This window comes from Amblyomma americanum, chromosome 1, assembly GCF_052857255.1.
Source record: "Amblyomma americanum isolate KBUSLIRL-KWMA chromosome 1, ASM5285725v1, whole genome shotgun sequence".
Taxonomy (NCBI): domain Eukaryota; kingdom Metazoa; phylum Arthropoda; class Arachnida; order Ixodida; family Ixodidae; genus Amblyomma; species Amblyomma americanum.
The window spans coordinates 439461404-439486225 of NC_135497.1; the positions used below are offsets into that span (position 1 = coordinate 439461404).

At 50.9% G+C, this 24822-nt stretch overlaps 1 protein-coding gene across 1 annotated transcript in view; it reads left to right on the plus strand.

Moving 5' to 3' along the window:
• Positions 1-218: 218 nt before the first annotated feature.
• LOC144115910 (uncharacterized) overlaps positions 219-24822 on the plus strand; it is a 175268-nt gene continuing 150664 nt past the window's right edge. Inside the window, exon 1 of the mRNA XM_077650542.1 lies at positions 219-408. Coding sequence (XP_077506668.1) covers positions 391-408 — 18 coding nt within the window. The 5' untranslated portion in view covers positions 219-390. The remainder of the gene's footprint in view (positions 409-24822) is intronic.

The window sequence follows — 24822 nt, forward strand, 5'->3', positions numbered from 1 at the left end:
TCCCGAGAAGCGGCGACAAAAGCCGTGATTGGCGTGCCGGCGCCAGGGACAGTCCGGCGGCTTCTTCTCCCAGAAACGCTCCCTCGAAGGAGAAAGGGGCGCCCCCTCTCCCGCGCTCACTTTCGTGCGTCCCATATTGTCTGACCCAGATCGGCCGCTTCTCAACCGCTGGGCGCATCCTCACTCAGGTGAGGGCTGTCACCTTTGGCCCCCCCGGCGGAGGTATTAAAGCGACAGTTGGCTCCGGAGCGCGCATTCCGACCGCGCAGATCCTGGGATACGCACGCGGAACGGCGCCCAGCGGACTTGTCTTGTGCGCGCTCCTGGACACACCGTGTCGGCCGCCCCCCCGCACGATGCACCCATAGCTCGCACCGCGCAAGAGGAGCCATGCGCCTCACAATCACGGTGAGTGGAGCGGGAGGAGGCTATCGGCGAGGCTCCGCACGGCCGCGGCTGCTCGGCGCTCGCCAATGGTCACCTTTCTCAACGCCAGTGCTCGTGTTGCATTGTTCTGGACTCCCACACCCGAAGCGGGGACTCGCATGGGGCTCATTCAGTTTAGCACCTCAACTATGTCTGCTCTGGGTGGCTTTTCTCTCGCCGTCTGTGCTGGCCACTGCTGTGTTTTTTCGGGAATTTTTCCTCTTGCTAGCTCAGGGGTAAGCAATGGCACGTGTGATTGATTTCCAGTGCAGTATTTGCCTCTTCCGGTCGGTCGAGCCATGAGAACGCTTAACCTAACGTTGTTGGGCTCAGCTTTCCTTGTGCGTCTGAATCGCTGTGCAGCGGCTTAAGCTTCGCGGCTCACACGGGCCTCCTCCCAAGCCTCAATAACGGTTCTGAGGCGGTAACCCATACCAGATATAAAGAGATAAATCTGCCACAAGTTTGAGGACAGTATAGACCTCTCGATGGCACCTTTCAGGTATCAAGATTCCTGCGGGAAAGCATTCATGCATCCTGGTCGGTGAACAGGGTGTCCAATAGATTGGCCACAAGTCCGCGCATGGGTTCCCGCTTAGGGCGGCCACTTTTGGTGAAAAGCGATTAATGCTTTATTTTGCAGTTCGAGCACTTCTCAGGCCACTTAATACGTAATTAGTGCGTTCTTTAGTATTCCATACGCTTCGAAGAGGTTAGAGAAAAAAAATTGTAAAGAATTGTTTTCATGGTGGCACAAGCGTTCTGACAGCCGGAATTTCACACTCCCCGAATTCATGAAGACCGCGACCTTTTTAACGTTATGGGCCGCATTAACTTGACGCGATTTTCCTTCACCATTTATGCGGCGCTCAATGTGCTTTCCTCTGGTACACGGGAACTTAGCGCAAAGGTCTTGACTCGAAAATGTGTTTTCTTGTTCATGGCTAGTAACAACTTATATGAAGAACTTAAATTAGTCGGAGTGCGCGCATCTAAAGTATAGACACCTGAACTGCATCTCAGTCGGAAGATGAGCGATGCGCCTGCGCCTGTTTGCATTCTCGCTCTAGATGTGAGATGCTTGAACCAGGGACTGAACTAGTAATACGCTTCAGAATTGTTTGAACGTGCTTGTGCAGTGTGAGGTCAGTGACACGCTCGCCTGAGGCAGTATCTGTAACAGTTCTTTTCCCAGCTCATCCTCCTGCCCTCAGTCATGGGCAGCTGCTGCCTCTGACGTCACTGCCGCCGATAAAAGCCGGCTCGGCTATCACTATTGGGCTGATCGAATGTGAATAAGAAAAAGAAAAAAATCGGGAAAAGAGCCGTTTCAGAAATTACGTGGTAGCGCCATCCGAGTTGGCTTTATGCTTTATGATTTGGCTTTATAAGTAGTCTTTATGCTTAGCACTCCTAGTTGATCCTGAGGCGTGTCTGCGCACACTACCGCTTTCGTCTTTAATGCCTAGTTTACAGCTACGTCGTTCAGGCAGTGCCAGCACAGCTTACTTTCCAAAGCAGCGGCGCAGACTTAAATGTTTCTACACATTCCCATCAACTTGAGCAATGGAAACTATTCATGTAATTGGCAAAACAACTTGAAGCGCTCCCTCGGTGCGGAGCGAAGGAACACGGGAAACCGAAGACGGACGACACCATTCGTCCGCCTTCTTTCTTTCGCGTTCCTTTACTAACTTACTTCGCGTTACTTTACTGGAGTGAGAGGAAGAGAGGAGAAAGGGAGGGCAGGGAAGTTAACGAGGCAATGCCCGGTTGGCTGCCTTAGTCTTGAGAAAGGGGATAAAAGGAGGGAAGGAGAGGAGAGGTGGGGGGTCCAGTTCAGACCGCGGTAAGGGTGTGTCGTGTGTCCATGTTGTTCTCTGGCCCGTAGCAACGAATCCATGAAGCCAAATAGGCGTTTTTCACATATTTAAGCGGCTCAGGCTTGAACGTGAGACTGTAGCGTCCTGTGTTGTTATTAACGACAAATGTCTCTGAAAATCGTCACCGTCATTCCGTTGACGAACCTCCTTTCTTCTGAAGCGATCGGGTTTCTTTATGGCCTCGTGAAACTCAAAAGCCTGAGAAATAAATACTTTACTGCACTCTAAAACTGTCGCTCAAAGCGGAGTGCGCATCATAATCCCCAGCTTAAAGCCTGGACTCCATGTACGCGAAAACTCACGCGAACGCGAAGGCGACGGCGGCAAGCGACGAGCGACGCCGTCGCGAGAAGCAAAATGCATGTGTCGCTTGCCGTGTCGCTCGGATCTGCACCCACAGAAAATTTCGCTCGTCGCCCGGAAGTACCCCAGGCGACTGGGCAATCAGAGCCTCCCATAGCCGTTTCCGGTTTGTCCACAGTTTCTCACGGGTACATCTCACGAAACCAGCGCGTCGTCTCGGTCATTGCCACCTTCGAGAAAATCGAGGCAGACCCGCATGATTTAAATAATTAAAACAATCTACTTGTTGGGTGCGGAGGGCTAACAGCATTTGGAGCGGGCTACGCGAGCGGGCGTACTGCAGGGAGAGATGCGTGTCGAGCCGCGGGTACCGGCGTTCGATCCACCGTGCCGCTGCGCTCCAACTGTGCAGAAACACTCGCGGCGCGCATTCTCACTGGTAAATTATAGTTTGCTCACTTACAATCAGATTGCGGTGACAGTTTATGGGAGTGTTTTTACTAAGCCAGAGTGCACAGGCACCGAACGAAAGCACACCTACCCCGTGATGTGACTTCGTCTCCGCAAGCACGCCTTTGGCTATCTCCACTGCCGCTACACCGCTGCCGTAGAGGAAATATTCCTTTGGCCCTGACTATGAGGCACACTCACAAAATTTTAAGAGAGAGAGCAGGTTACGGGCGTGTTTCTAAGCTTGAGTGCGCAAAGCACGGAGTCCGCTGCGCACTTCGCGGGTTCGCGTCGCCTGCCGCCTTCGCTTGCATGGAGGTTGCCCACAAGCGACGGAGCGAGCGTCGCCGTGCCGCCTTGTCGCGTCGCTCGCTCTTTCGCACACATGGAGTCCAGGCTTAAAGAACGGCCTTCTCTTAGACGCCAACCGGGTGCGGTAGCGAGGAGAGTTGCCGCACATGCTCGCAGCACGCGCGCTCCCTTCGCCGTGGCACAGATCCACGCGAGAAACTGTCGCAGTCTTGTGGTCCCTAAGCCACCGTTCGAGATCTTTTTTTCAGCTCGGTGAACTTGACCGCGTGTAGGCAAAGAGTCGGTGCGAGAAGGTTGCTTCGCTTGCCGACTCCTGAGATTGACTCGCTGGAAGCTCGTTCAGTCTACGCTAGCTTCACGCGTGCCAAAAGGGGAGATGAGGTTGCGTCGTTATGTTACCCATACGGCAACACTTGTGCAGTGGGGCACACCTTAAAGAGCGCCGCAACACGCGTGCGTCCCCTTTTCAGGAGGCATTAACTGAGCACACCAGGGCGACTGCGGGCCTTCTCGTGAAACCTTGCAAAATTTTAGGACGTTTCTTTCTCATAACTTTTTGTGATAGGAGGCTCACAAATAGCACGGTACACGTCATTATGCTAGCCGTGCAGAGCGCATATGCTCGTTTTCTTTCTAACAGCGTCGTGAGCGGCTGCGCACAGTTCACCCAGGTAGCTTCATGGAAATGCAAGGCACACGAATTGATACGAGCGAGCTTCCTAGCGTTTTAACTCTGCAACAAACTCGCACTGCTGCTGTTTGAGGAAGAAGGGATACACCTCGGTGCAGTCGCCTTGGTGCTCACCAGGCGTCAGCGCCATTGGACGCCGTCTAGCACAGAGTCAGCTAACTGTCCAGGATAACAAGCATACTGACCACGAACCGGCAGTGCTCGCAGCAGTTAGCGCAACAGCGCAAGAAGGTTCCGTTGTCGCTGTGCTTGTTATGCTGCGCCAGTATACTTTTTGTCTGTCACAAGCAAATGTATGGTAAACCAAGTAGCCTATTTTAGTACTCTAGTGCCGGCTGCCAGCGAGGCTGAACAATTCCCAGATTTTCTGGACATGACCAACTAGTATCATCAGTTAGCAGCGAACAACTTAAGGCGATATTTCAAACATGTAATTTTGATGATGATGATGAATTTTTGATGGCGCAAGGGCAGCAAAGTAGTTTTCCATTGTACAAGGTTGGGTCAGAGACCCATTTCCCAAGCATTTCACCCTAAAGTAGCCGAGCACCAGGCAGGGGAAACCCTGTACCCATTGTATCGCCGGTGGGTACCCGGCGGATTTAATTTTGAGAAAGCTAGAGAGTAAAGAGGTATTTTGCACGAACATGGTGATTATTATCGCCATCTTTTCCTCCTCGAGCCAATACCTGTCCTGAGAATACCTTCTACGGTCGCGCAAGCTAATTCCCACGGTCATACGAAATAAATGGTATATACCGAACGTTCGCAATTCCCGTGGTCATTTTGAGTGCTCAGCGCCACGTGGCACGTGGTGGCAGCCGTGCGAACTAGAAGCAGTCGTCCAGATTCTCTCAGCTTTAGACGGACAAATAACTTTTGAAACGAATTTCGTATGTAAGGTTCATAGAGCTTCATTTTCATGCTGTCTCAGCTCTATACGCAAGCAACGGTGCCGCAGTGGCTCTATTTCTTTTTTTTTAATTTTTCTATTGAGTGGGGAATCTGCGACCGGAGCCCTTTTTCGCGACGTTAGGCACTGCTAAGCACAGTAGAAACCGCAGTGGCTCCGCAAGCATTCGTCGAGATGGCCCAGCCACGGCGGCTGTGCGCTTTCACTGGAAGATGTGTTTGACGCACGCGCCCTAGCGCGAGGAAGATTCTCGGTTGGAAAAGATAAAGGGCAGGAAGCAGGAAAGAGCGTGAAGCCCCGCGGATGCCGCGCACGCGCTCGGCGGCGCGAAGGTGTCTTCTTCCCGGTCACGCCGGCGGGAAGCCGTACAGAGACAACAATGCGGCCGACACGCGCACGATGGCGGTCGGTAGCTTCTCCCGACGCAGGCCGAGACCCCGCACGACAACTTGCCCTCGCAGTGCGAAGCACTCGAGGTGGCCCGGCGAGCTGCGCGACGTGAGCTAAAGCCGCCCTGCCAGGCCATCCAGTCAGGCCCCTCATCCTAGTTGTTTCTGTGTGTTTGCTCAGACTGTCAGCCCCGTTAGTTAAAGAGCCATTACAAGAGCAGCAACAAAAAAAAGAAGGGGGGGCGCGGGGGGGGGGGGGATGTCATCAAATATGCTCAAGCGAAACGCGCAATACATACAAGTTAGCGACTCATTACAGCGGGGAATCAACTAAATATATACAGTGTGTATCATACTTCCAAGTACACGAAAAACAATGTACTAGAAAGGAAAAACAATAAAGACCAAAATTACAATAGACGCGAAATTGTGGCGCACCGGACTGTGAGAGCAAATAATAGCGTCTAAATTATTGAAAAATGCGCAAAGAGAGCAAGATTAATCTACGGGATCAAAAAGAACGTTCCATTCTTGAATCGTGCTAGGCAACTATAAGACCCACTGAAGGGCTGCTTTGAGGCAAAGAAGCTTCTCCAGATATATTTATCTACAAAAATAATTGGGTGTCCTACTTTATTATTAATTAATGCCTGCTACGATGATATGCTAAATGCGTCACCTCTAAAGAAATTTAAAGCATTACTATTTTCGCCCTGAAAAAAAATTTTGCGGCGATCTCTACGCATGCTTTTCTCCTATCTTTCCGGATAAAACAGTGCGTAAAAGAGCTGTGAACAACACAATCATTGTTTCCACATAGTACACTCTTGGTAGATGGGAGGTGCCAAATTTTCAAGCATAAATACTGGCGGCCACATCGCAAAAGCGATCACTTTTTATTCGGTTTAAAGCTTTTCAACAGAGCATTCATCATTACAGCTATCGAATGCGAGACTTCCTCTCATTCGCCAGACTCTCCTATGCGGGATGGGTCAGTCGTTGGGCCTCACCCTTTAACTCACACTATAGTTACTTCCATGACTTCAACATATATTCCATTCGGTGATTCGTTGCTGGCTGCGTAATTAACCGAGAAACTTATTTCATTGCTGAAAAAACAGGTGTTAAAAGATGGCTTACTGAACATCGAACTCCTGCACTACGTGCCTTACGGAGCGAAATGAAAAATAAAAAGTGGGGTAGCGGCAATTTCCCGAGGTAGCCCAGGAACAACAAGGAGTAAAGTTACTGCAGCCGGGAACCGTTACGGGAACATATAAATCTTTTCAAATGCGACGGAGCTTACATCAGCTCCCTTAGCAAATATTCATATATTACGTTCTTAACACCATTAGGCACATATCTGCATTTTTTTCATATTTGACATGAATCTGTGTCGCTAAAACTTATATTTCCTAAAATCTCATTAACGCGGCAGTGAGTAAAAGTGAACTTTTTTATTCATTTAACAAACCATTGCGGCTTCTAAAGTTTGTCACCTAAGAAATCCACTCTTATTCTCCGCATTTCCGAGCTCTCCGAAAAATTTCGTGGTTTTGACATATTTCATCAGATTAAGTGTCACAGTAATCGGTGAATGATGAGCTGCTTTTTTCTCCCATCGATCACGAGCTCGAAGTTCGAGTTGCAAACCATCAATCGCATGTATTTTCTACTTATTACCGAAGCCTAGCATTGAATGGGACCGCCTATGCACCCCCATTGTTGCCTTGACTGCCACAACAGCTTCTCAGCGCTGTTTTGAAGAGTGCTACCGAAGTATCAATTCGCTCTATTTGTTTTGATGCATTTTCGACTTAGAAATAATTTTCAAATTAGTGCCCGCTTTTTGTTCACTCTTTCAACAAGCACACAAAAAAATTCGTTGCATAATGTTTCCTAAACCTTCAATGCACTAAAACAAAAAAATGGACTCGAAGCAGTGCGGAATGTATGACGACAGCTAATTGTTGACGCCGCTGTGGTTGGAAGCCGGACCAGAATGATATCAGTGTACGAACACGTATCGTATAGGCAATGAAAATGAACGAACGCAGCCCCATGCGGTGATGACTGAAATCAGTATAGCTTACCCTTTAGACTTGGGCATAAAGATTTTTGGCACATAGTTGAACGCCCAGGCGTCAAACGTTTTCAGCGCAGTGACGATGCCTGTGAGAAGAAAGTAGTGCATAGGTCACGCTATTTCTAAGCAGGCGTATCACCCTCGTGGGTTCCCCTCCTCCGTTACATCACGGTGTCGATGCGCGCACGTTGAGCGGGTCTTGAGAACGGTCGGCGCCGCAGAGCAATTGTCCGCATAGGTTGCGCAAAGCGACGCCGAGATCCCCGTCGGAACGGTACCGCCGGCGAGTCTCGGAGGCAGCGTGTACTCCCGCCGCGGTTCGATGAATGGCCGGCTGTCACGAGCGCTTCATTGTGTCGCGCGAGAACGCGGAAAGCGCCTTTTCATCTTGTGTTTGCCGGCCGCGGCGGGCGAAGGGTTGTGTTACACTTCGCGAACAAAGGAGGCGCCCACCATCGCGTCCGATCGCGGCGCGATGCATCACGAGTGCTCCCGTCGGCGCCGTCACAAAGTGCATCGCAGGTCGCGTCTTCCGGCCCGGCGCCGCAAAGCGAAAGCGTTTGGGCGCCCCTTTAACAATGGACCACGCGAGGGGTCTTGCGCAGCGCAAATGCGACGAGGCCGCACTTCTGCTGCGTCTACAGTGTTTCTCTCCTTTGAGCAATCGGTCAACAGGACAAAACTCTCAAGAACCGTGGGGGAGGAATGGACACACGTCCCTACACCCGCGCATGCCACTGCAGGAACAAAGCATCTTGCCGCCATTGAGAAGTAAGAAAAATTCAGCGCTATTAAAAACAGGGCTTTACCAAAATGATCGCTCCGCCCAGCGCGTTTCTTTCAACACAAATGCCATGCGCAAATAAAGATATATCAGTGTTCAACCGTAAAACGAAGGGATATTACGCGGACACCAAAGACGAATCTACACACTGAAAACGGCTACTCTGACGACGAGCGCTGCACTTTGTGTGCACATAGATGCGCATCCTTCACGGAGAAATCTCCATCAATACACGCTTTCCTTATGTTTCACTTGGGCTTCTGGTGCCATGCGCTGCACTGCTGTAGCAACACCGATTGCCCAACTTCAGCGGGTAGTCACAGCGATCTGAACAGCCTGTGTGATTCGACTGTTCTAGCTTTCATAACGGCATGGGCCACTACACGGAGCTAATATCGCCAGAATGGCACGAAAACAGTTTTGTTACATAAAGTACGGTGCCTCACGCAAGTGGCGACAAAGCCGCGAGCCTTTATTCCTTTTATGCGCTTGGCAAACCAGCGTCCGCTTGCAAAAATTGGCGGTGGTTTAGCTCTGGTCAAACCTGGAGTGACGCGATAGCTACAGCTGGCGGGGTGGAACTTGCTCAATTGAATTGCAAAGTCAGTCTTTCGCCGCTCCGTTTCGCTGGGCGTTCCTTCTTCATCTTCGCCCCACTTGACACGGCGCATGCGCACAGCTGTTGCAGCTCGGTTTCGCCCGCCCGCCAGCAACAGCAGCTGCTCCGCACCACGTGGCTGGTCACGTGACCAACCACGTGTCGAAACACGCGATCAGCCACGGCGCCGCGCCGCCGGCAGCTGCTCCGCACCACGTGACCAACCACGTGACAGCGTGGCGGCGCAACCATGGGGTGGAGGCGCCGCCACAGGGTTGAGGTGCAGCCACAGGGGGGGCGGTGCCGTCACGCTGAAGGCTCGAAATACAACCGAATATAGATCTCGCCACAAAAGCAAATCAGACAGTGTAGTTTTCAGTTTTGTCTTATTCGCATTCTAAACCTCCCCTCGTTTTTAGGCAAGGAAAGGCACGTAACTTCCAAAACTGTAGGTGCACATCGCCACCACGCTTTGAGCAAAAAAAAAAAAAAAGCACGAACGCCAACTGCTGTTGGCAGGTATAGGGTTCATCTTTCTCTGTGCTGCTGTGGCACACAAACGCTAACTTGGAGAAAAGCAGTCAACACGAGTCTGGTGTTCGCGTTTTTTCTTTCCTCGCAGCGTGGTGGAAGGGTCTACCTAGAGTGTGAGGGAGTTAGGCGCCTTTCCTACCCTGAAAAGCAGGGTAGGGTTTAGACAGGTAATGAGACAACGCAGGGAATTACACTGTCTATTTTGCTTCGAGCAAGCGGGTCCAGTTAAAGATTCCGAAGCAGGCCGAATCTTCTGGCATTGTGTTATGAGGTTATACTCCATGGACGATCGGAATTTCCCATAGCGTTAAGTCCGCCTGGTTTTAAAGCGGAAATGTTCGACTGCTAAATCTTCTAACGTGTCATGAGGACGATCTCTTTTTCGATGAAAGGAGAAAACTAAATAGAGGCGAAGAGAGCAAGGAAAGAAAAGTGAAAAACAATTCTATTAGACAAACCCTTCCCCCAGTCACCGAGGCTTCTGTGCTTGGAACCACCTAGGAGACCGCTCAAGGCACGAAAAGCGATGGACGTCTGTTTGTATTTGACGCTCAAGGGAAAGAGCAAAGCAGGCTTCGTTCAGTAGCCATTCTACATTTTTTTTTAAGTAAACAGGGCTCAAATAAGAAGCGCAGAGAATTTCAGGCAGCGCTAACTGGCTATCGTGTAACGTTCTTCTCGACGACAACAGCTGACAGTAGTAAAGAAAAGGTCACACTGGTCACTGCGTTCTGAGGTATTTTCCGTGCCGTCGCGACATCTTGTAGGTATCGTCGTGTGGTCAGTTTCGGCGGTCGACCAACGCCTCCAAGCTAATAAGATTCTTTTTTATGATTTTAGACTATCCCGCTCAGAATAGTATATAGCCTTTTCACTTATGCTGCTGAACGACGGGGAAAACTATACTTGCGCTGCATACCGGCCAAGGTTGGGCTATCAGGACAAGGTCGAACATTGGACATTGAAAGCAAGGACTGCCCGAGAGATTAACTTACAATAGGCAGAGGAGGATTTATGAGAAGGGCATGGGGCGGCATCGCCCCTCTCCTAAACTAGGAATTTTACACTGCTGACCCAACAATGAATAATCTATCTGTCTCTCATTCTCTCCCTGTATTCTTTTTTTTCGCTCAACGAAGCTCGAGATCTACAACTGCATAATCCATGCGGGACCAGCTTCTCCAAAAGACGCTCATAAACTGACCTTTGACAGCAGGGCCGGCTTGAACACAGGTACCACGCTGCTAGCTCACTAGCGCTGTGCTTAATTTGAGACATTTTTGCGGGCTAGTTCGCTCGTGATCATATGTAAACAAAAACACCCCAAAAATACGGACAAGAAAAGGCGACTCAGGCGCTGCCTACCGTCGCCAGTCGGTGCCGGTATGTCGTCTGTGATTTCGCGCTGATTTTCTTTACGTGTGGCATATATTCAGCGGCTTTAGCCTGTGTATTTTGGCATTTGAAATGGCAGTGACAACGGTGCCCTGTGTACATGCGTTAGCGAGTGTACATGCATACCAGAAAATCACGGTGATATGTAGGGTTTAGCGTACCCAAGAAAAATTTAAAATTGGCATTTGAGGAAATGAAATGACTCAGTAACTGTCTCAGATATCTCGGCGGACACCCGAACCTCACCGTACGAGAAGGAAGGAAGGTGGGAGTTAAAGAAGAATCAGAGAAACAGGGGCCGTAGTGGAGGGCTCTGGAATAATTTCGACCACCTGTGGATCTTTAACCTACAGTGACATCCCACAGCAAACAGGCGCCTTTGCGTTTCCCCTCCACCGAAACGCGTCACATGAGCTATGTGGCGGCCACCGTAGTGGAGGGCGTCAGGTTAATTTTAATAATAATTATAATAATTGGTTTGGGGGGAAAGGAAATGGCGCAGTATCTCTCTCATATATCGTTGGACACCTGAACCGCGCCATAAGGGAAGGGATAAAGGAGGGAGTGAAAGAACAAAGGAAGAAGAGGTGCCGTAGTGGAGGGCTCCGGAATAATTTCAACCACCTGGGGATCTTTAACGTGCACTGACATCGCACAGCACACGGGCGCCTTAGCGTTTTGCCTCCATAAAAACGCAGCCGCCGCGTTCGGGTTCGAACCCAAGAACTCCGGATCAGTAGTCGAGCGCCCTAACCACTGAGCCACCGCGGCGGGAAAAATAATAATAATAATAATAATAATAATAATTGGTTTTTGGTGGAATGGAAATGGCGCAGTATCTGTCTCATATATCGTTGGACACCTGAACCGTGCCGTAAGGGAAGGGATAAAGGAGGGAGTGAAAGAAGATAGGAACGAATAGGTCCGTAGTGGAGGGCTCTGGAATAATTTCGACCACCTGGGGATCTTTAACGTGCACTGACATCGCACAGCACACGGGCGCCTTAGCGTTTTTCCTCCATAAAAACGCAGCCGCCGCGGTCGGGTTCGAACCCGGGAACTCCGGATCAGTAGTCGAGCGCCCTAACCACTGAGCCACCGCGGCGGGGCTAAAAATAATAATAAAAATTCGTTTTGGGGGGAAGAAAATGGCGCAGTATCTGTCTCATATATCGTTGGACACCTGAACAGCGCCAATGTGGGATTCTTCAGCGTGCGTTGGGATCACACAGTACGCGGGCGTTTTCGAATTCGACCTCCATCGAAATGCGGCACTGCTGCGGGCGGGATTCCATCCCGCGACCTTACGCTCAGCAGCCGAACGCCGCAGTCGCTGTCTCCGCAGCGCGTGATAAGCAAATCTATCGTGGCAGTAAGGTCTGAGTGAAGCACTAAGGGAAGAGGGATGGACACTTGATCGCGGAACGGGAGGACTGCTCCCTACTCCATCGTTACCCTCTCAACTGAGCAGCTGACGGCATCATCGCCCCTCGCGTTCTTTTCCGATGACGAGCGTGACGCGGATTAAGAGAGCGCTGGGCTACACGGCGCCCATCCCATCAAGCTCAGTAGTCCGTGAAATGTACCATCGCATGCTCTCCAGTTTACTTCAAATTACGTGCGGAACTACTTGTCTCGACCCAATTCACGAGACCCCATCTGCGAGCACGTAACCACGTGTTCGTGCGTTTCAGTGCGTGACCGAGGCGCACGGCTTTTTCTTCGCCGGAGCCCACTTCGTGGCCGGCTTGTGACCCCTGCAGGCGGCCCCCGCGAGAAGGTCATTCCTTGGACCCCGTGGATGCCCCCTCGCACGTGGTGCCCCGGGGGGGGAGGCCAATCACCAACATGTCCGCAAAACGCTCACCGACCACCAGCGCTCCAGAAGCGCTGATCCAACCGGCGGCCTTGTCCCCATTCCGAAGATTGCAAATGGACGGCGCACTGACCGCTGCGTACGCGAGATTTCAGTTTCTCTCCTTCTTTGCACTCCAGCGCGTTTTGCGTGGCCCTGCAGATTACAAATGGCCGCCGACCGCGCGTTGAGGGATGTCTCTGGGCGGTAGCTCGCTCGGTTTGCGCTTCGCTGTGCCCCGCTTTCTCTAATTGGGCGGGGGGCCTCAACTGAGAGCTGGCCGCGGAATTTATCTTCCTTGAGCGGGGTGCTGCAACACGGGGCCGATAGGAAGCCAGGCCGTTAATCACCTGAAAAGAAGTTATCAGCGCGCCATCCTGACTAGAGCCAAATATCGCGGTCCTACTCCGGGAAGACCACTTGGCTGACTGCTTGTCATTGGATGAGAGCTTTTTAATCCGCCACGGCCACTTGATGCGATGACATTTTTTGCGCTATTTCTTTTTGTGTGTGTGTATGTGTGTGTGAACGGAAAGCTTCAGCAAATTCCTCGTTTGCGGTTGAACCATGGAAAGCATTTTGGTTGCGCGCAGTAACGTCTACTCTTAGGCTGCATTTTTCTCGTTTCCGCTGGCAGCATCCTACACAGTATGGGGAACTGCTACATCCTCGAATTGGCGAATGATGCCCGGCATCACAGGGAACAGTTTTCGTTGACTCCGTGCTCATAGTTTTCTTCCATTTTTTTGGCGTTCTTTAACTGGCTGACAGAAAGCGCCAAAATCAAAGCCCCTTGGAGGACAAGAAGTAAAATTTCGGGAACTTACAACGTCTTGCAGCGGCCAACAGGAAGTTCTGACCTAGGGACCTCACTCAGAAGTGATACATGGATGACAACTTAATTTACGCCATTAAGAAGACAATCACAAATGGCCGCCAAATGGCGATACAAAGTCTTGACGTCCCAGGGCCCCAGGACGGGAGGTAACCACCAATCAGTTTTGAAAGCTCTTTGTGAAAAGTGAAAAAAAAAATCGAAGGATGAAAAATGAAGCTTCATGGGCGCACAGCGGGGGGCCAAAGAGGGGAAGTAGAAGTTCGCTCTTAAGGGAGCAGGAGTGGTGTATGCCACGAGTGCTGCGATTAAGCTGCATTGCAGCGCCCTGTTGACGGCGTTTTCAGTGGGCAGGAGCGCGACGGATAGGCCAAAAATAGTGACATAGCTGCTAATAGCAACTGTTTCTGATGTCCTGCCTCGCATGGCTTCTGCGAAGTGGCCACACTGAACCGGCTAGCGCAGTTTTTGCGTCAGGTGCATGCACGCGGTTCAGCGCTGGAGTCAAACTGGACGCCATCAATCACAATGCAAAAATGACAGCAGCCAGCTCTACCTGGTGCCATCTAAAAGACGGCAGCGGCCGCATAAGGTGCGAATGGCGTGCTAGTTTAACCTATCTGGGCATCGGGAGCCTAAGCACGCAGAGAGGAAATGTGGCTTTGTGCATCTGATCTTTCGCTTCTGTCGGCGGTGATCTTGTTCTGTAACCATCACCTTCCGCTCGGGCCATTCGATGGCCTTAGCAGATTAGCTTTGAGAGGCAGACATTGTAGTTTCTCGCTGGCCTATTCTCGGCAACTGGCGGCGAACTCGGGGAAGTATACGCGGCGCCTTATAGCGCACTGCAAATGCGTGCCAACTATTCAGCGTGTGCTCTTCGGATGAGGCCTCCTGCGAGCGCGCGTAGTCCAGAAACGGGATGGCAGCCCAAATTGCGGCCCTGTCAGTTTGCGGGGGCTGGCTGGCCGTCCAGCGGGTCACGATATACTCGCTGTCTACTAAGGCGATGGAGCGGCTGCTGGCTTGCGCGTTCTTTCTGGAGCGCCTTTCACTGTTGCTCTTTCCTTCGCTCGTCTCTCCTTGGTTTTGCTCCGCAGTTTTTCCTCTTGCCCAAAACTACACCTGTCTTACGCCAAATATCTTATACCTCGCATACGTTTACTTCCACACTCCGATCGTCAGTGCTGTTCATTTCTCTTCTCGTGTTTTTCTGTCTTCATTACTTCATCGTCAAACTCCTAAGCTGCTTTCAGTTTCTCTGGTGCGCCTTCTGCCTTCTTTTTCATGTTAAATAATTAACCTCCCATTCCCAGAGGGTTTTGCACTGGCGTAGAACCTTCTTCCCTGCGCATGAGCACATTTATCTGCCTCTATGGACCTACGAGCAGCCCAAATTGTGCTTCGGCGGCAAACATGCGCATGAACGTATCGGTATACAGCACCAGATCACGGTGTTGCAGAAACAATATTGACGGCAGATTTCGCTGGGCTATTTCGAGCGAGCAAGAATCCGAACCAGAGCGAGCCGGTTCTAATAGATTAGCAGTATATGAACATGCTCCGGCGGGGAATCCGAAGGAAGTTGGATCCTTTATCTGCACGCCACGTTATCAGCCGCATCCCGCAGTTTACTCATCAGATGCGGCGTGTACTGCTCGGCCTCATGGCCAACGACAACTTCGTCTGAGCAGCGGAAATGAATGCACGTCTGTCCATGTTTGCTTACCTGTCCGTTCGAACAGTTATGCACTTCGCTGTCAACACAGCCGGTGATCTGAACGATTTGCGAGGCGATTGAGAAAAACACTAAGAAAATCTTTCGCAAGTTATGCGTATCTTTCATCACCGTTGCTGCTGCCGCCATCGAGCTTCTTCAGCCAGTATCCGAATTTATTGCGGCGAGAGGCGTAACTTCTGCGACAAACGACGCCCTCTCAGCGGTGCAAACAAACGCTCACTGTTATCCGGTAATGTCTGAAGCCGCGCTGAAAGAGGCAAACCTGGCCTGGTACTTGTGTCAGTCACCGCAACGTATCCTTGGAAGTTTTCTACCAAAATCCTCCTCCACTAGAAAGATCGAGACAGAGCGCACCTGCGCCAAGCAACATGCTTCGAAACGACGAGCAGAACTCGCGAACTCAATGCGGATCGACCAGTGCAACCCGAATGCTTGATAGCTGCTCCTCATTGGCCAGCGGATGCCTTGCCCCGAAGGTGTGCCTCGCCGCTCCCATGGGCAACAGCCGCTCGTAGCGGTATACGGAATTAATCCAGGGATTATATACGCAAGACTGTTCGCTCTGGAGCGGCTGGCTTATCCCCGCTTCGCCGCGCGTGATTAGCCGCTTCGCCGCGTGACGTCAGCCGGCCTGACGTGACGCGAGGAAGCGGCCAATAGCGCTCGGCGAACAACGTAGAAGCCAGCCGGTTCGAAAGCGAACCGTCTTGTGTATATAACCCCTGGATTCCGTCCGTCGACGAGGACGTGAAAGATGCGGAAACAGACGTCTGTAGCATATACCGGAGAAGTTTTAGCGGAGACGTAAACCAGATTGCCGTTCCCCTCCTGCGCACGTGCTGCGGCCCCGCCTGGCACCACCCATGCCAATGCGAGTGCGCGGCAGGGGTCCGCTAATCTGCTATACGTCTTCGCTAAAACTTCTCCGGTATATGCTACAGACGTCCAATAGCTCGGCATAAAAGAACAGATATCTTCTTCATCACCATCATCGTCATCATCATCACCAGCCTGACTAAGGCCACTGCGGGACAGAGCTCTCTCCTATGTCTCTCCAATTAACCTAGTCCTCTACCAACTGCTGCCAACTTATCCTCGTGAAATTCGTAATCTCATCCTCACACTTACCTTTCTGCCGCCCCTTGCTCTACGCTGCCTTAGATGGCACAGTAATAATAATAATAATAATAATAATAATAATAATAATAATAATAATAATAATAATAATAATAATAATAATAATAATTATAATAATAATAATAATAATAATAATAATAATAATAATAATAATAATAATAATTGGTTTTTGGGGAAAGGAAATGGCGCAGTATCTGTCTCATATATCGTTGGACACCTGAACCGCGCCGTACGGGAAGGGATAAGGGAGGGAGTGAAAGAAGAAAGGAAGGAATACGTGCCGTAGTGGAGGGCTCCGGAATAATTTCGACCACCTGGGGATCTTTAACGTGCACTGACATCGCACAGCACACGGGCGCCTTAGCGTTTTTCCTTCATAAAAACGCAGCCGCCGCGGTAGGGTTCGAAGCCGGGAACTCCGGCTCAGTAGTCGAGCGCCCTAACCACTGAGCCACCGCTGCGGGTTGGCACAGTAAGTGAAAAACGGTTTTGGGGAAAATATTGTTGGTCTTCTGCATTATGTATAGGAACTGTTTGTCGCTCAAATATTCATAGTGATGCAGCCGAATGGCTCTTGGGATTTCCTTGCTGTGGTCCAAAAGTGTTCCTTGACCCCTCTAAATACCTCAACCTCAGGATACATTTTTGAGCCCCACCTCAGTTTTGACCTCATCATTGAGGTCGGGGTTCACCACAATAACCTTCCGTTGTTGTATCCGAAACAGCGACTTAAGTCTTAGTGTGCTGAGTAGATCCGTTTTGAAACACGGCCACTGTGGCTTTTCTAATGAAGTGCGCTCATAATACAATAATTTTTGATGTATCAGCACTTATAGACGCGCCACCTGTGAACATGAGCTATTAAAGATGATGCTGACTTGTAATGTGTATAGCCGCCGGATTCCAATTAACTGGGGCAGTATCGTACGCCCTCTTTTGTCTGCTCGGAAATATACGCTGATATGATTTAATATGCACTGTCGGCACTGTGCTCACTGCGTTTGCATGTCAGCACACGTCCTCACCGACAGTGTGCCAGAACTAACGTGTGGGGAAGCAATTTGAAGGCGCCGAAACGCTGGACTGAATGCCATTGGAAAGCAAAACTGCTGTCAATTCGGGTATCAGAATTCTCGTATCAGCAATCTGTCAAATCTCCATGCGAGCAGGATAAGCGTTTTAACGCGTCGGAGGGACGAGGTGATGCCCGAATGTCCTGACCTCAATCACGCATACAGGCCTCACCTCCGTCCGCTATGTGAGCGATATTAAGGGCAAACACGGGCCCTAACCATGGCTCTATCTACACAATGTGCAATTAGTCGAGGGCCTGCTTACTTTTTAGCAGCGGGAAACGATATATCTGCAGGGGTCGGAAATCCCTCACCTACCCTACATCATGCTGTGAACCTGACGAAATAGGCCGTCAATTTTCTTCCTACTCATCACGTAAATCATGCACAGCGGGCTTCCGCGTCACTAAAAAAAAATAAAAGCTCGGCTCTAGTGGAGCTCCCTAAAATGGCTCTCACCGTAAAAAGGAACAAGAGGTGAGTACTTGACGAATCGCGGAAGCATGCTTGCACGGAGGCGGACTTAAGAGGCCGCGAAATGGCTTAGAGCCCATGATGTCGCCACCAAATGTGAGACGCGACAAATCACTCCGCTGTCACAAGGTTCAGTCCTTCGGGGCAACCACCGCGCAAGGGGAACGGCAGGGCGGACTTTGGCGCCGTGGGTTGGGCATTTCGCAGAGGCAGGCGCTACGGAGGCATCGTTTGTACCGCCGTGCAGGTGGCGCCTTCTCATTGTCGCTCGCCGCGGAGGTGAGAGTGCCCTTCCTCGTGAAGAGCCGCCGACCTCAAAAGAGCGGCCGAGAAAGTGCGCGGCAGCTCGTCCCCATTGTGCGGCGGGTTCACAAGGGTTAACCGCTGTCTAGAGCTATGAATAGCGCGGCCGGAGCGGCTGTCAAGAGCCTCGCTTACAGCTCGTCGCCGGGACACCGCTAGATACAACCGCTTAATGACCGCGTTTGCCAGCGCCCAAACGGTGCAGCACAGACCTTCCTGGCTTCGCTGCCAGCGAGCGGAGCCTGATATACTTGGGCATGAGGTGCTTCCGAATCGCCATTCGGGGTCGTTTCAGAAACGAGACCGCTCCCTGGAAGTGTGTGAGCGTCTACCGAGACGAGACCGTGATGTAGATTCTGTTCTCCTCGAAGCTAATTCCATGGTTGCGTCTCTGTCATGCTCGATTTGTTAGGTATCGAGGTTCTCATCGCTTGATACGGCATCTCTTGTAATCTGCTTAAAGAGGTGGAGAATTAGGCGAGAGTTGATGGCTACCGTCAATTCTTAGCTTCTTTGTGTAACTCCCTAGGCTCAGGGTGAGGTGTCTGCCAGAGGCGACTAACAATTGTAGTGGTCTGCCGAAAACCAAAAGGCGCTTTCAGGTTATGACACCTGGACTCCATGTACGCGAAAACTCACGCGAACGCGAAGGCGACGGCTGGCGTTCGCTCAGTCGCTTGTGGGCAACCTCCATGCAAGCGAAGGCGGCAGGCGACGCGAACCCGCGACGTGCGCAGCGGACTCCGTGCTTTGCGCACTCAAGCTTAGAAACACGCCCGTAACCTGTTCTCTCTCTTAAAATTTTGTGAGTGCCTCATAGTCAGGGCCAAAGGAATATTTCCTCTACGGCAGCGGTGTAGCGGCAGTGGAGATAGCCAAAGGCGTGCTTGCGGAGACGAAGTCACATCACGGGTTCGCGGGGGAGGTGTGTTTTCGTTCGGTGCCTGTGCACTCCGGCTTAGTAAAAACACTCCCATAAACTGTCACCGCAATCTGATTGTAAGTGAGCAAACTATAATTTACCAGTGAGAATGCGCGCCGCGAGTGTTTCTGCACAGTTGGAGCGCAGCGGCACGGTGGATCGAGCGCCGGTACCCGCGGCTCGACAAGCATCTCTCCCTGCAGTACGCCCGCTCGCGTAGCCCGCTCCAAATGCTGTTAGCCCTCCGCACCCAACAAGTAGATTGCTTTAATTATTTAAATCATGCGGGTCTGCCTCTCAGCTACAAAACCAAATATTTTCTCGATGGTGGCGATGACCAAGACGACGGGCGGGTTTCGTGAGATGTAGCCGTGAGAAACCGTAGACAAACCGGAAACGGCTTTGGGGGGCTCTGGTTGGCCAGTCGCGTGGGGGACTTCCGGGCGACGAGCGAAATTTTCTGTGGGTGCAGATCCGAGCGACACGGCAAGCGACACATGCATTTCGCTTCGCGCGACGGCGCCGCTCGTCGCCTGCTGCCGTCGCGTTCGCGTGCGTTTTCGCGTACATGGAGTCCAGGCTTGAAAGCTAACCAACTCACAACTTCGCGAGAAACAGCGGATGTGCTTTGCCCTTTCTCAAGTAAAATTTCTCGTTACAAATTCACATTTCTCTGATTAGTTTGCATTCGCTCTGTTCTGATTCTCTAGCGTCTTGAAAGAGCATCTTTTGGAAAACTCGAATAAAGCATTGAAGGAAGGCTTTAGCGGCGCCCGCCTCAAGTCTCAGATTCGGGGCGTAGCGATTTGAACGCTCCACTGCAGCCCATAATCGTAGGGGCGTGGAGGGAATCGTAATCGAATTTTCAAGGGAAATGTTCAGCGCTTAACTTCCCAATCTCAAGCTATTAGAAGATGCATGTCAAATGCGTCTTTCTCGTTACTGTGTCAGGAAATGGGACTTGTTACAGCTAGGCGCCAAACAGCTCCTACGGCAAGCGTCTCCTGACATATCCAGAAATCTGCGAGCCCTTTTTTCTGTTTTTTTTTTTTGCTTTTGTTTTTTTTCATACGGGATTCCTTCATACTGCTGTGCATAGAGATAGTAGCAAACTATAAGCTGTACCCTAACGTTTGGCTTCCACCCAGCAGGACCGCTTGCCTGCAAGCTAGCTGGTGCAGTCTCCTGCCTTGCGTCCATGAAGAACGCAGCCGGCCCACAAAGGTGTAAAAATCGAAACACTTATCGGCTACCGGGTCCATTTGAAGACATTAACGCGTAATACTCATTGTCGGAGACTGGGCTGGAAAAATGTATAGCAGAAACGAGTATGAACTCTCGCAGAATCAGATATCTGAGATTTCAAATTTTCACAAAACTACACCGAATACCAAGACCAGCCGTTTATTGATCTTGAAGGCTGTTGGTGGGTCGGGTGAAGGGGAACAAAAAACACACATTTTACGCCTGTGATAACCGGGAAAAAGCATGCATGCGTGTTTACTTTGCCAGGAGGTTAGTAAGCAAAACAATCCATAATAGATTAAGCTCCTTCACTGATTGTGCGCCCTGTAGCGGAGCCTCGACCTGTAATATCTCGTTGCAAAATCCAAGCAAACGCGTGGTGCTGAATGTGCGATCAAGCTCACTTTCCTCCGTGAACGGCGACCATTTGCGGCTACAGCGAGTCACGGTGAATTCTGGCATAGCATTGTTTGGGATGTTTATTATTACATTATTTATTATTACCTCAAACCCCTTTAAGGACCTTACATGACGGATGCACTACAGCGGATCATTAAATTATTTCTGCGATGATTGACTTCAAGCGATCAGGGTCAGGGTGTATCACGGCCTTGGCTAGCGGGTAGTTCCTATCTCCAGCAGTCTGGGCAAAGGATGACTTGGGACGCGCCGAGGTGTGCGCTCGAAAGGGATGGACGGATGGTTGATGAAAAGTGAAAGGCGGTGCGCTGGGGCCATAACGGAAGGACTCGGAGGCGAACGATGACACTTATTGAAAAGGCAAAGTCTAGTTATTTTCCGGAACTATTGAAGGCACAGGAGGATAAATTTTCTTGACTGTGCCGTTACGCTTGTAAGATGTGAGTAATCAGAATACATATAAATATTGACGCATGGTTTTGGGCAAACTCAAGGGCTTTGAAAAGGTTAGTTTGTTGAGGTTTCGATGACGAGAAGCAGCTGCCTAGGCAGGCCGAATCTGTGAAACATTAATAGCTTATGGGCTACTTTTTTATTTTTTATAAAAAAAAACGCCTTTGAGCAGCCATCTTTTGTGCGTGCCTACGGAGAGGGCAAGATGAGTCAGGAAGGCTGCCCTTGACATTTCGAAGAGGATGGTTCTGAGGGAAAACATCGTCATTGAATAGAGTCGCGGCCAACACCCTGGAGTCCTCAAGCTTCCCACCATCCTGGCCACTGCAGCGCATCGAAGTTTGTGCGTTGTACTCGCCATTTGTCCCTTCGTTGCATTTCGGGTCTAGTGTGGGCTGGATATTATAGGAGCAAAAGGGCTCTGCACAGCAGGAACTTTACGCGGGCTTACGCCACGTGTTTATTTATCTTGAGTTTTTTTCGCACCGGAACAAAATTTCTTAAAAGCACATCTAAAAATACTTGGAAGAAGTGTTTTGTGGAACGCCGATGACGGTTTATGGGGGATTTAACGTCCCAAAGCAACTCAGGCTATGAGGGACGCCGTGGAGAAGGGCTCCGGAAATTTCGACCACCTGGGGTTCTTTAACGTGCACTGACATCGCACAGTACACGGGCCTCTAGAATTTCGCCTCCATCGAAATTCGACCGTGGCGGCCGGGATCGAACTCGCGTCTTTCGGGCCAGCAGCCGAGCGCCATAACCACTCAGCCACCGCGGCGGCTGGAATGGCGATGACAATAATTTGACTTTGAATGGCGCAAGGCCAGCTGGGCAAACGACTGACAATGCTAACCTGTCTGGTTTTGGACGATATCGGGTTAAAGACCAACTTTTCCAAGCATTACGCCACTGAGAAGCCGAGCACTAATCGGAAACTCACGGCGCATCTGACGACAGGAAGTATCGGACCAATCATCTTCCGCATACAAGGTGGATGCTCTGGTCACTGCTATCCTTTTTTGAGTTTTGTTTTTGCACCATGCTGTTTATTGCAGTGAAATTGCAAGAAATTATTCCACGAACTCTTTATAACGAAACCTGGGCCACAACGAAACCTGTACTACTCCATGAGTGGAATAACCCCTCAGCGGTATAGACTTCCTATCTGCCTCAACGTTTGCATCATTTTAAATTGTGCTCAAGTGCGATGCGGCAAATGCCTGAATCGCACTAAGTATTCCGAGAACTATTCTGAGAAATTGCCGACGTCTGATAAGAGAGGATGCGGATGCCCCTACTCGGCTTCCCCCACAATTGACAGCACCAGGGCGCACGCGAATGGGCTTTCGAGCCGGTTGGCTTTCGGACAGATTCAGCTTCCTTCTGCGAGAAAAAGCACGCCTCTGCCATTGGCGCCGACAAACTGTGGATGGGGTTTTGCGACCGTGTTTAACTGGAAGGTGCCTCGTTCCGGGTTGAACGGATGCCAGCAATCGACTGCGAGGCCGCTCGGCTGTTCCCGGCCATTAGCCGAGGGCGCCCTTTGCCGCGCTATTTGGGAGGCGCTCTTCGTGACCTTCCGTCTGGTGGCCCGGAAGCGGCGAAAGTGCCAACGCTGACCCCGTAGCCCCTGGTGGCAGACGGGATGAAGTTGCGCCAGTTGAGGACCGGTCCTGGAGGCGAGCTTCCGCGACTGCAAATCAGTGCCCTGCTGGGAGCCCTTCCTGTGGTCACCGGGATCACCGGCCGGCAGAGCCATAACTTCGTCCAGACTGCGAGAATGGCGCTCGCTGTGCCTAATAATACAGCACGCCCGCTGCTGTCCCCGGAGTAGCCACGACAATGCGTGACGGAGACGAGCAGTTTGCAGGGAGATAATAACGTGCTGACGAGTCGTCGCTGCAGCGCTTCAATATATCTTTCTGCGTTTGTACAATGGAAACCAGTTTCCATCAGATTGATACTTCGTTGTATTCACGGGGAAAAAAAAAGGTATATGGTGTTTCCCCGTTTCTATCTCGCACTATTCTTCCCAAAAATTGAACCTCGAAAAGTCGTGCGCGTTAGAAATGGTTACAAAATCGAAACCAAGCTACGAGCAGCTGCACCGACATTGCCGTCAAAACATGCAGGTTAAGCCTTTCTGCATTGGCAGCTGGGATAATTGGCATCTTGGAGATGTACGTTAGGCCGAGCTGCACGTGCGTATATTTCCACGTATAATACATGTTTCTCCCTAATTGTGGTGAAGAGCCCCGGGTTGTGCGCGCCCCTTGCCGGCAGCTGCTAACGCCACGATGCATGGGGCTTCGTGTGTAAAGACGTAAATTTGTATACAAATTGATTGCGCTAGCCAAAATTCAAACTTGGGAGGAAAAACGCTAAGGCGCCCGTGTGCTGTGCGATGTCAGTGCACGTTAAAGATCCCCAGGTGGTCGAAATTATTCCGGAGCCCTCCACTACGGCGCCTATTCTTCCTTTCTTCTTTCACTCCCTCCTTTATCCCTTCCCTTACGGCGCTGTTCAGGTGTCCAAAGATATATGAGACAGATACTGCGCCATTTCCTTTCCCCAAAAACCAATTATTATTACTATTATTTACCCGGCTCTCTCGAGGTGCCTGTCGCTTTCCGGCAAGCACTAGGCACTGAGAGTGAAAGCTTCCGGTCGGCCCTCACAGCTTACCACGACCGCTAAAGGTCGCTACAAAGTTCACTTCCGATAACTGTCGAAGCGTGTCGTAGCGGAATCCGAACTAACATGTACGCTTGCACCTCCAGTTATCAGGGCTAGTCAGCCGGGCCGCGCGTGTGGAAGGTCCGCTGTGTTATCGCCGTTGATCTCCATTCGCGTATAACTGCATGCTGGCCTTGCAACTTCGCTGTTACGGATCTGTTGTTCTCAGGTCCGTTCGCCGCGTTGCCAGCAAAGAATCGTCAAGTGAGTGGCAAGGAATAACGCGGAAGCAGATAGGAACGCGCTTTAGGCTTGTTCACAAACCGAGATATTTCGAATTTCTCGAACATGAAAATCGGGTGCGCGCTATAGAAACCGGAGCGTGTTAGAATCGGCATTATGGTATATCTATGCTCCATAAAATGCGAGCAACTACCCAACACGGTATAGCTCAGTGGCTTTGGTGTCCTGCTATTGGTCCCAATGTCGCGGGTTTGAATCCCGTCCGCTGCAGCCGCATTTCGTTGGAGGCGCAATGTGACCCTCCCGATTAGCTCAGGTGGTTGAGGGACTTCTCGGGTGAAGCGGTTGTCTCGGGTTCGAACGGACAAGGACGACTTTTTCTTGAACTACGAACTTTCTATGGAAGTTGTATAGCCTTTTACTGTAGCCGTACTACTGTTCTTGGGTGGAGGCGTGCGGTAAACCGGTATACGCTTCGAATAGCACGACTTCGGTATGCTAAAAACGTATATTGACCAATCCTCTTTCGCTCTACCATACGCTAGCCGTCCCGGTTAGCTTAGCCAGCAGGGCAACTGCTCCGGTGAAGCGATGGTCCCCGGTTCGAACCCCGGAACAGGACGAATTTTTCTTGAACTATGAAGTTTTTCTGCAAGCTGTATGGTCTTCCGCTGTAGC